The sequence below is a fragment of the Podarcis filfolensis genome (genome assembly GCF_964270895.1).
Source record: "Podarcis filfolensis genome assembly, chromosome: 1".
NCBI classification, from domain to species: domain Eukaryota; kingdom Metazoa; phylum Chordata; class Lepidosauria; order Squamata; family Lacertidae; genus Podarcis; species Podarcis filfolensis.
In genome coordinates, this window is record NC_139604.1 from 64,004,282 (window position 1) to 64,016,787 (window position 12,506).

The 12,506-nt window shown below is 44.2% G+C and overlaps 1 protein-coding gene across 4 annotated transcripts in view; it reads right to left on the minus strand.

Annotated features, from left to right (window-relative positions):
* NAP1L4 (nucleosome assembly protein 1 like 4) overlaps positions 1 to 7,132 on the minus strand; it is a 36,395-nt gene extending 29,263 nt beyond the window's left edge. Inside the window, exons 1-3 of one of the 4 annotated variants that reach the window (XM_083588657.1) lie at positions 5,817 to 6,190; positions 2,728 to 2,777; positions 210 to 243 (exon numbers count right to left, since the gene is read on the minus strand). In XM_083588657.1, the coding sequence (XP_083444783.1) occupies positions 210 to 223 (14 nt within the window). In that variant the 5' untranslated portion in view covers positions 224 to 243; positions 2,728 to 2,777; positions 5,817 to 6,190. Of the gene's footprint in view, positions 1 to 209; positions 244 to 2,727; positions 2,778 to 5,816; positions 6,191 to 6,783 lie in introns of those variants that run through there. The other 3 variants (XM_083588656.1, XM_083588658.1, XM_083588659.1) reach the window with 3 other exon arrangements.
* Between the last annotated feature and the right edge of the window lie 5,374 nt (positions 7,133 to 12,506).

Below are 12,506 nucleotides of genomic sequence, written 5' to 3' on the forward strand. Positions count from 1 at the left end.
CCACGTCTTAACCAAAGAAAATCGGTATAGAAAATATGTTTTATTAAGTCCAGTGAAAGATTTTCTCAAGTACAGGGAACTCCCCATTTGCATAGTGGTTGTGCCGAAAACACTGCATGTGTCAGTGATCACACATCAATCAGACAAGCGCAAAACGTTTACCACTAATTCTTAAAGACCCATAATTTTCAGGACTTTTCAGAACCTACCTGTTATCTGCCATCTGCGAGATCTTTTATCCACCTGTAAGACAATACAAAGAATTTAAAAGTATGCTGATACGTTTCCAAAGCAACTTTCATGGAATAGTATTATTTTTGTATATTATTTTTACTAATAGCCAATTACAGCATAAACCACTTCTGAATCACATTTAAAAATGGTTTCAACCATCTTGTATTATGGAATGGACTTGCTTTTAGAAGTTGAAATACATTTCTCTCTGTTATTTTCCACTGAAAGCCTATTGAATTGGGCTCAGCAGACTAAAAGTCAATCCTAGAATGTGTAAGATATATGGTTTTTTCCCCTTCGTTAACAAACATCCAAACAACAGTAGCATAAACTAAAATCCCTATGTTATAGTTCATATATTTCATTTTTGTAATACTAGAGGTAGAACTTATTTAGCCAATCACAATTTTTGAAAAAATGAACTTAGAGCTTGAATAAATGCATCATTGTACATAGCAGAGTTGCCCTCTATTCTCTATTACTTTTGTAATGTATCTAGATCAAATATCTCTATACTGACATCTGCAAGGAGTTGCTGCTCTTAACTGCATTCTAAGAAATGTAACTTTAAGAACTTGTGCTTAAGCATGCTTTTCATTCCTCCCTCCGTTTTTTTCCCTTGTAAATAAATAAATAAAATGAATCATTTGCAAGTGTTGAAGAGAGAAACTCAAGAAATTACTCCTGTGGGCAGGATCAGAAGCAAAAGTGAGTGAAATAATGGGTGCAACTCTTGCTTTGTACGGTAGGGATACATTCCAACTACACAGAAGTTGGGGGTTTCTATACAAACACATGCCTCCATCCAGGCAAGGAAGCAGTATTGTCATTGTTATGCATTTGAGGGGCATGGCCTAGGCCACAGGCACGTATGGGGAGCCTTTGGCATGCAAGTCAATCTTAGTCTGAGAGGCTATCTCCCCAAAACCACACCCATCTCCTGTCAATCAACTGGCATCACTCTATTGCAGAGTTTTTCAAACTTTTCATGTTGGTGACACACTTTTCAGACACATATCATTTCATGACACAGTAATTCAGTTTTATTAGCAAACCAGAGGTTAAACTAACCCCTTATAAGAGTCTTAGCATGACACACCTATACACTGCAGCCAACACACTAATGTGTCACGACACACAGTTTGGAAAACTCTGCCCTATTGGGTCGGTGATGGCAGCTGACAGGTAGGGAATTCTGTTATGCATTGGCAGAATTCTATGTAGACAGAATTGAACAGTTCATCAGCTGAAGATGTCATGACATCAGAACTGACAAGTGGGTGGTCAATTCATATATACCCAGAAAGTATACTCATGTATACTCTGGAGCGTGGTTTTAGAAAATTGTCCATATGACTAGTTAAGTGACTTGGATGTCATATTGTAGCAGGTCAGCATCAAACCATATTTTGGCATTACAAGCATGAGTATCACTCATGCTCTTCCCTTTGCTCCACTCTGAATTTAAGACAAACCAGTGTGCAATTTCATCCAAATTTTGTTTCCTGAAAAAATGGGGGGGGGGACACTAAGGATCAGAACTTATGGGAAGTATCTTTGCAGTAGCCACAATATATGGCTCTGGCAAAGGATGCATGTAGGCCAGAGCAAGGAGGAAAGGGCTGGAAAGCACATACAGGGCAACTGTCACCTTGCCAGGGTAGGGAGTCACCCCAGAGGGAAAATACTCGGAATCATGACAGGTGAAGTGGAAGTAAAAGAAGTAAAAGCCCACATGGAGCTGCAGCAGTCTTGCTCAGAGAACGAAGGCAGGCTGGCATGATGCTGGTCAAAGTTAGAGAGAGCCAAAAAGGCCTCACAGATCTGTTGCCAGCTTGTTCAAGACGAGTGCAGGAAGACAGTCTACAGGAGAGAGGTCCACTGCTTTGTTGAGCTAGGGTAAGGAGCCTACAGGGAAGGAGGGAGGCTTCCTCTTCTCACAGCTGGATTTTCTACAGCAGAAATGGAAAACTATTGTCTCTTGCTTGTTCATTGTCTGGCAACAGTGTTATCTTTTTACACACACACACACACACACACACACAGAGAGAGAGAGAGAGAGAGAGAGAGAACAGCCCTTCGCAAGTGAAAGCTCTGCAAGGAAAGCAACTGGTTGGGTGCTTCTGCTGGACAGTGGCATAACACCCACCCACCCCTTTTAAGAGAGTTCATGTGCACAGTGTGTAATGGCTGAAAAGTGATTCTGCTGAAGCCTTGGTGGTGCTGCACGGGAAGGGAGCCTGGAGGGAGGAAACACCCTGGACTCTGGCTCTTTCTTTGTTTCTTTCCTGTAAATCAATGTCCCATGAGAAAAAAAGTGTTTCTCCACCTCTGATACACAATATCAAAACTCTCCAAAATATATTTTGGTTACATTTTAGCAAGGTTTAACAATGATAAATATGGTGGAGATTTAAGTTGTTGCTATTGTTGACAAAGAAACTCTTTAAAATCTACTGCAAATCACCCAGATTACTACTTGTAGATTCTTACCTACTTTTGTAGATTCTTACCTACTTCTGCCCACAAGATCACATGACAAACTGAAAAGCAGGTAAGAGCAAAAATCTGAAAAAGCCACTCATTTGGGAAAAGCTATTCATCACAAATCTGGGCCAGCTCACTGTTTCATAAATTTAAGATGAAGTATTTCTAACTTATGGTCAGAAAGATTAAGAAAACAGCTAAACATGCAGGAGTGATCGGAGCAACAGTTACTGCAACAATACTAAAACTATACTTTACACCCAATATGAGGCTGCTGAAAGAGTCCTCTCTCTCAAGTTCTCCCTGTCTTCCCATTTAGGATAATTTATTCCATGTTGTGACAATATAATACTCTGAGTTTCTGCCTTGCATGTTACTGGCATTAGCTGGGAGGGTGGGGAGGTGACAGACAATGTAATGACTGCATTAAATGGGATATGGATGAAGGATGGCAGGGAGAGAAGAACTTGATATGGGGCTGCAATTTTTGGCAGCAGTCCTGTGTCATGTGCAACACGTAGTTATGACCTCTGTAACAGAGCAAAATACCTACTTCAAAGATATAAAATATTAGAAGTACCACTTAGAAGCCCAGAAGACAAACATCAGAATATTTAACCATAATCACAACTTATAAGCAACCTCTAAAGATATGTAGCCTGCAAAGGTAGTTGAATTAAAGTTTACTGAATGGTCAATATATGGGACATAATTAAAAATAAAGGCACTTTACGTGAAGTTGCTATCAAATAATAAGACAAAGTTTGACCAATTCAGTCAGCAATAGATTGTTTCATAGATGGAATGCTAAATTCTACTTTGACTTTCCCCCATCATTATCCACACTGACAGCCAGTGTGTTATAGTGATTATAGAGTGTTGGACTAGGACCCATGAGACCAGGGTTCAAATCCCCACTATGTCATGAAGCTCAATGGGTGACTGTGGGCTAGTCACTGCCGCTCAGTGGGTTGTTGCGGGAATTATTTGAGGAGCGGGGAGAACCATGTAGGCCACCTTGAGCTCCTTGGACAAAAAGATGGGACATAAAATGCAATAAATAATAAAAATAAATACAATAAATAAAATATCCATAGAATAACATTAAAACTACACAAAGTAGTTTAAAGAAAAATGTAAGTGACAATGTGTATTAACACCAAATTCTCAGTCATGTGAGGTAGAACACAATGCTTTTATAAGCATGTTTTCACCAACAGCAACAGTCAACAAATTCCAAAAACACTTGCAGAAGTATTTCAGCAAGGTGAATTGCCAGAAATCTGTAGGATTATGGTTATAATGTATATTAAATTAGATATCAGTCAACATGACCATATTTCAAACCTTTTATAAAGCAGACCCACAAACAAAACATGTTGTGTAGTGAACTGTCCTACTGTGAATGGAAGGGCTCTTTCCATTCACAGATGGGACCTTCTTCCTCCAGCTCCTCACAACACTTCCCACCATGTTTTGGAGGGGCCCCCAACCTTCTGCAGAATATTCAGGTGGTACAGAGGAATGGAAGTATTGGCAGGAATTGCTTCCACTCCCTCCTCTGATGGGATCATCTTATGGTGGGAGTTCTACTCATGGAAATCCTGAACACAACTCGGTCCTCATAGGGAATCAAGTTATACTTAATGTTATGTAAGTGCCATAGTCCTTCACAGTAACTGTCCTGAATACCACCAACCAACAACATGGTGATCAACAAGATTCCTGAAATCTACTAATTTCATTTGCTTACTCATTTCAGAATTACTTTTGTAAACGTGTAGAACTGAGACAGATTTTCTGCAATGTCCCTAGCGGAATTTGTAGCCAACAAAGGCTTGTTTGAACTAGGCCTTTTAAGGATCATATGCACATGTTTAGCGGAAGATGTAAACTTTACTGCTATGCAACAAAATTAGCCACTTTATCTCAAAGAGTAACTGACAGCAAGTTGTAAGCAAAATATAATTTAGTTTCCAACCAATATTAATTTGGTTCTCAACAAAGGACTGACAGTTATTTCTTTTCTTCCTTGCCCCATCAGTTACAATAGTACATACCGGTGCTTATTAAAAAGCCAGTCAAGTATGCAAAGAATTATACCTAAGAAGCAAGAGCATTTTAAGAGACCGTCTGCACTGTCAGTCGAAAATAATTAAAGAAAACTGCTGGTAAGTGTCTATATTTTGGGAGCCTTCCAAAAGTGGATTATTTGTTATAATTAATGCAACCACAATTAAACTACAAGATTTGCATCTTGTTTCATCAAGTCTTGCAGACTGGGCTCCTCTGGGAGGAAGGGCAGGATATACACTGAATACATACATACAACTACTAATTATTACTATTCATATGAACCAGAGAAGGACTGCAGTTCAGTTGTAGAACATCTGCTTTGCACCCAGAAGGTCCCAAATTCAACTATCAGCATTTCCAGGTGGAGCTGAGAATATCCCATCTGAAACCCTGAAGAGCTACAGCCGATTAGTTAGAAATAAATGTGCAAAACAAACTAAATGGCCTGACTCCATATTTTATTTCATAACATCTATATACTGCTTGACTGTACCACAAAACCCCTCAAATTGGTTTAAGATCTAAGATAGCTGTTTAAGTTTACTCAGATATAATTCCATAATGTTTAATGGGGCTTGTGCACACTTATTGGAGAGCATCTGTCATGAAGTGGGATTTAATTCTTATAATGTATAGGAGCTCATGGCTATCCAGCTGCAGTTGACTTCAACTCCTATCAATCCCCTGAGTATTCAAATGGGAGCAATCAAGATGAAGCAATGGTAAATAGGAGCAAACGTTTGCAAACTAACAGGGGAAAGAATCTGTATGCTAAGGAACACAAACAGTAGTCATGCTGAGATTCTACTACAGGAAGATTTCAACCCATATGGTGTTATTGTGTACACAATTCATTACTGAATATTATCTTCCACAATGCCACCTATTTTTGAAGGAATGGGTTTCTGTGCTGTAAGTTTAAAACTGACTCAACCCCCCCTTTTCTTTCTTTTTTTTTGACTGAGTTTCACATTGATCAGCTAAGTGTTACATTTAAAAGTTTGTCCGAGCTGACTGACCAGTCCAGCATGATGAAACTTGCGTCCCCAAGGTCTTGCATTTATCAGACTCTTTCAAAACTTGCATCAAGTGTGAGTCAATTATCTTTCTAAGCCTGGAAGACGGTGCGGCCCCTGCAATAAGAGCTACAAGTAGCGATGCCAAACCACAAAGGAAAATTATGGCTTCCGTTACAGAACTTGCAGTCAGAAACCCTCGGGCAGGATCAAAACTATGTGTTCTCTATACAGCGGGTGGGGGGGAGGCTGAGAGGAAGAGAGGAGCAGTGACTAGAGGGCGCTGGCAGGAAAAACAAGGGCCTGCCAGGTTACATACTGCAGGGCCTACATCGGGAGAAAAAAAGAGGGGGGCGCTTTTCACGGTGTTTATCTATACGACAAGCCTTTCATAAGGCGCGCACACACGGCGCCAACTGACTTCCCCGCACCGCAACTCCCGCCCCCGTTTCCCACGGCACACCTTCCTAGATAGCCATTTTTAAAGCGGCGTGGCTTAGACAGCAGGACGGGAAGAGAAATCGCAGAGCACATGGTCGAGAAGAGGTACGGGAGAGAGAGGAAGCGATACGCGCGTGTGTGGATGAGCCCGGGGTCCGCCCTGAGGCGGCGGAAAAAAAGCGGCTCTCCTCCCATCCGCCTGCGGCAACCCGTGTGAAGAATCGCCGCCAGAGAGCGAGGAAGCGCCTCGTCCGCCCCTTCGCTGAAGCGCCGCATCTCGGAGCCTTAATAGCCGCTCCGCCGCGCCCAGAGCCGAGGCCGCTCCTTAAAATGGTGCCCGTGCTGGGACCGGACTGCCCCACCCGCTCCCCTGCCTGTTTCCCCCCGTCAGCCGGGCCTCGGCAGCACAACGGGGCCTGCTCGCCTTCCTCTCCGCCCTTCAGCCCGGGTGTGCAGCAGCAGCACAACAGGCCCGCTCCGCGCTGCGCCCCGCCTCGCCCGGGCCCAGCCCCCGCTATCCCCAACTCACCTGGCCCGGCCCTTGCGTCTCCTCACGCCCGCAACAGCAGCGCCCAGGCTGATCCTCTCACTCCGACTCACTCGGGGCTGCGCCGCCCTAAAGAAGGCCGCCTCCCATTGGCCGACGCGACAGCGCCGCGCGCAGTAAGAGCCGTTCGGATTGGCCTAGGCTTAGCGGCGGCCGCTGCTCCACACGCGGGACATGTTGACTTTCCGGCAGAAAGGGGATGAGCCAATCAGAGCGTGGGGAAGGTGGGAGAGCTCGCGCTAGCCGCGCGTGCGCGGGACCGCTCAAAGCGCGAGAGAATTCTCCGATGCGGGGAAGGGGGCGAGGCGAGAGGAGTGGGGTGGGCGGGGCTTGTCCGGTGGAGCGAGGGAGGCGCTGGAACGCGCCGCGGCATTTAAAGGAGCAGGAGCTGTTTAAGGAAACAATGGGTGGGGAGGTGGAAGGGGCGGTCGGCTCTGCACTAACTTAATGCTTGCGTTTTGCCATGGCAGCGTTTGTGATGGACTGGCGCCAAGCTAGAGCTAGTCGACTTTCACCTCGAGGCTGAGGGCGTTTTAAAGTGAAAGGGAGAGTATTGTGCCAGTGATTCGACGCATAAGTAAATTTACTGGCAGGTAATTTAGTGGGAACCAGTGGCCCTTCCGCTTGTGCTGGATTCCGCTCCCATCAGCTCCAGCCTTCATGTCATATAGTCAGGGATTATGGGAGCTGGATATCAGCAACAGTTCCCTACTCCCGTTTGAAAGGGACGGGGTGCTATGGTGATGAATAATGCAAGAAAGCCTCAAGCAAAGAATAAACGTATTGCACATTTGTGCGGAATCACGTGTTCACATCCTGGCAAGAAATTGCATTCGCAACTTCCTACCCTCTGAACATACAGCGTTTTAGAAATCCATCACAGGCCTGTAAGACGGAACACAGTAATCCCCGCTGTGCAGTGTAACAACTTTGTAAAAGTTATTTTAATTTAAAGATTCAAAGTTGGGCTTCTTGCTATGCGCATAATGGTAAGCATCATGAGCGCACATGCAAATAGGCCCAAGGCCAACTTTACCATGAGTTCCAGAGGGTGTCATTGTGTTTAGTTTCAAATTTCTCATATCTGTGTGTCAAAATAAAAGGGGTGGGAAGCAAAGCAGGATGGCATATTTACTATTTACTTCCAGTTTTAAAATGTCAGTGACTTTATTTCTAGAGACATATTGATTTAGAATGAAACTCCATTGAAATTGACATAGGGTTGGTCTGTGGTGACAGCAGCTGCAGGAGAAAGGGTTAGAAAACCCCTTGGGGCAGAAAGTTTCTGCTGCCATGCAGTGCCAACTCCAGATTGCAGAGGGGCACCCTTAAGGCAAGATGCCCTCAGTTGTTGTTGTTTAGTCGTTTAGTCGTGTCCGACTCTTCGTGACCCCATGGACCAGAGCACGCCAGGCACCCCTGTCTTCCACTGCCTCCTGCAGTTTGGTCAGACTCATGTTTGTAGCTTCGAGAACACTGTCCAACCATCTCGTCCTCTGTCGTCCCCTTCTCCTTGTGCCCTCTATCTTTCCCAACATCAGGGTCTTTTCCAGGGAGTCTTCTCTTCTCATGAGGTGGCCAAAGTATTGGAGCCTCAGCTTCACGATCTGTCCTTCCAGTGAGCACTCAGGGCTGATTTCCTTAAGAATGGATACGTTTTATCTTCTTGCAGTCCATGGGACTCTCAAGAGTCTCCTCCAGCACCATAATTCAAAAGCATCAATTCTTTGACGATCAGCCTTCTTTATGGTCTAGCTCTCACTTCCATGCATCACTACTCGGAAAACCATGGCTTTAACTATACGGACCTTTGTTGGCAAGGTGATGTCTCTGCTTTTTAAGATGCTGTCTAGGTTTGCCATCGCCTTTCTCCCAAGGAGCAGGCGTCTTTTAATTTTGTGACTACTGTCACCATCTGCAGTGATCATGGAGCCCAAGAAGGTAAAATCTCTCACTGCCTCCATTTCTTCCCCTTCTATTTGCCAGGAGGTGATGGGCCCAGTGGCCATGATCTTCGTTTTTTTGATGTTGAGCTTCAGACCATATTTTGTGCTCTCCTCTTTCACCCTCATTAAAAGGTTCTTTAATTCCTCCTCACTTTCTGCCATCAAGGTTGTGTCATCTGCATATCTGAGGTTGTTGATATTTCTTCCGGCGATCTTAATTCCGGCTTGGGATTCATCCAGCCCAGCCTTTCGCAGGATGAATTCTGCATATAAGTTAAATAAGCAGGGAGACAATATACAGCCTTGCTGTACTCCTTTCCCAATTTTGAACCAATCAGTTGTTCCATATCCAATTATAACTGTAGCTTCTTGTCCCACATAGAGATTTATCAGGAGACAGATGAGGTGATCAGGCACTCCCATTTCTTTAAGAACTTGCCATAGTTTGCTGTGGTCGACACAGTCAAAGGCTTTTGCATAGTCAATGAAGCAGAAGTAGATGTCTTTCTGGAACTCTCTAGCTTTCTCCATAATCCAGCGCATGTTTGCAATTTGGTCTCTGGTTCCTCTGCCCCTTTGAAATCCAGCTTGCACTTCTGGGAGTTCTCGGTCCACATACTGCTTAAGCCTGCCTTGTAAGCTTAAGATGCCCTCAGATTATCCAGCTATTTCAGTGCACACCTCACAGAGGCACAAGAAGCTGCCTTACAACAAGTCAGAAAATTGGTTGTTCCAGCTCAGGTGTGGAGAACCCTTTTCAGGCTGAGGGCCACGTTTCCTTGTGGTCAACTTAACGGGGGCTGCATATGGCCAGAAGCAACAGTAGGCAGAGCGACGGATGTGCCTCAAGCTTACATTTCAGCCATGCAATAATTAGAGCATGGCACACAACACCTATATTTTTGCCTTCCAGACGAGCAAAAGTACTCAAGGAAGGGGTGGTCTGTGGAAGAGTCCTGAGAGTCAAATGAAGAGGCCCAGAAGGCTTAGGCTTAGGCTCTTCATCCAGGCTCTACCTCAATAAGTCTACACTGGCCAGCAGCAGCTCTCCATGGTTTCAAACCCGGGTCCCTTTCAGCTTTATCTGGACCTTCTGGGTTCAAGCAAGAGTAGGCAGGCAAGCAGGTGGGACGTTGGTTCACTTAACCACTCTGGGGAGAGCAGGCTGGCAAGGAGGAGTTGCTGCATGCTTGCTTACTCACTTACTTGCTGGGAGCCAGAATGGAAGTATCAAGGAGCAAGCTGTGGCAGCTGCTGCTCCGCCTTGCTCATTCACCAAGATGGGTGGGTGACAGCAGCAATGAGGAGGAAGGACAGTGTTTGCCACTCACTCCCCTTGTCACGGTCTCCCTCCAGAATGCTCCTGCTGTTCCACCTTGTTGCCCTTGACACTGTTCTCTCAGACTTCCTCTCCCACTCTGAGTAAGCAGCAACAGCAAAGAATGAACAGCAGCAGGGATTATCCTCTTCCTGGGATGTGGACCTTGGTGGATACCTACTGATGCCAATCCCTGCCCTGCTCCCCACCCCTCCAGTGCTGATTCCATGTCCTTGAAAGCAAGAAGCCAAATCCCTAAAATATGCAGAGGAGTGCCCTTGTCAAGTTGTTTTGACCAAGTAATTCAAGTGCTGAAGTGGGGTGTGGGGTGGGGCTGTTTTTTTCTTTAGATATTAATCATTGCTGCAAAGACAAAAATCAGAGCACACCAATCTGCCTACCTTCTCAACGGAGTAATTTCTGTAAAGCAAGTTTCCAGCACACACACTAACAGCACTCACAATTAGCCTGTGCACTTTCATTGCTAAACCTGAATAGTCAGATAGTCTTTGACATTTTACACACTACCAATTAGGGGAAAATTTGAGAATACTGCCTCAAGATAGTTCTGAAATCGTTTTAAACTTTGAAACAGAAGCCATGTTTGGTGCCAGATACCCTTCATTCAGTAAGATCACTCTTTTCTCCTCCTGTCCAGTCACAAAAAGTTAGAGCTCCTGCAGTATCGGATCAAAGTCCTGTCTGGTCCAGTCAGTGGTATCAAGCCAGGACTTTCAGGCAGAAGTTCAGGGTTCCACTCGGAATAAATATGAAGGCCCTCAAACACAGCAGGGCTGACTTATCACATTTTGAAGTAAACGAAGAAATAAAACATTATTGTCAAAGAGTAACATACACAGTAAGACCTTTGGAACTTCCCAATGTTTGGTAGAGCAGTCTGTAGTATATCTGTTGCTATAGGACAGGTGTAGGGAACCTTTATCTTTCCATATGTTGCTGAACTACAACTCCCAACAGCCCCAGCAAGCATATGGCCAATAGCCAGGGCTGATGGGGTTTGTAGTTCAGCAACACCTCGACTCCAAAAGGCTCCCCCATACACAGTGCTATTTTTTCTAGAAAAATAGGTTCTGTGCCCACATCTGCTGTAGGATGATTATGGAAGCAGGATCCCACTGCTGTTTTTGAGATTTATGTGGAGGGGGGGTACTGGGAGAGTTTTAATGTATCTGATAATATTATTTATTATTGATGTGTTTTGTTTTATGCTCTGAGCCCCTCTTGTGATTTTTAATGGAGGGTAATATTGTTAACAATACTAGATTTTAAACGCACAATTGCTGATCCTGTTTGGTGTTTTGTAGCACTGCCAGAATCATAATTCCCTAATGATATGTGCTACTCCAATACTGTGCATCTTTCCACAGAAGTGCCACCCACTGAAATGCACCCTCTTCCAAAATATGCCATTTCCAAGGGTATAAAATTTTACTTGTATTATGTTGCTGAACAGTTTTCTTTTGGGGGCAGCTTCAAGAGAACAAAGAGCACAGCAAACAAGCAAATGAGACCTATGCCAGGGTAAAGCTTTTCAGTAATTTGTGGTTTGAATTTTAGTCCCAAAACCTTGGCAGGGTGTGTACAGACATAACACTTATCTCTCAGCCAAACTTATTTCACCCAACTGTTGTGAAGCTAAATGGCTACTCTGAATTCCTTGAAGAAAGGCTTGGATAGAACTAATGAGAAACACCCCTGCTTCCAAGGAAGTGAACAAGATGGTGTCATTGGTTGCTGGATTCTAGAAAATGGGCTGTACATCTTCCTCTTCTTTATCAAATAGCCTTGACTACAAAAGCTATTTTACCTCATCATCCGTTTGCGTGCCCAGTTCTCCCTTAGGGAGAGCTCTAGTTTCCTTAGGCAGGATGGGAGTAGATATCAGGGTGCTATCTGACTTAGTTGATGAGGCACCTCTCCTTTGGGGGCCCTGCACAAAAAGATTCACATTCTTAAAAAATGTTGGTTGCATTCCTTTTTGACAGGAACCTGCTTGCCTATGCTATCAAAGTCATTCAGGAGTAGAAGGTAGACAAAATTCACAGGTATGTGGAGCATTGGAATGTAACAGATCCATGGATTTATTTGTAGGTTTTGTCATGCACATTCCTTCAAAGAGGTCTCAAGCAGCTGTCACGAGGAGAAACAATATCGCAGAATGGTGTGCTATCAAGTATCTGATAAGAACAAAGAATTCCACTGAAGTATTTAAACAGGAATCACACTGTTAGGCAGTACAAATGAAGTCAAAATATGCTTGCCTATGAGGCGGCCCCGTTTCTACACAGATTTTATTTCATGAGCAGATGATACACAGAATGGAGCCTCTCTAGTTGATATCTTAATGGGTGCGTGTATGACAGGATGAGTGGCGGGGTTTTTTACCTTTCTTCCATCAGAAACACTTTACAGTGTTTTCT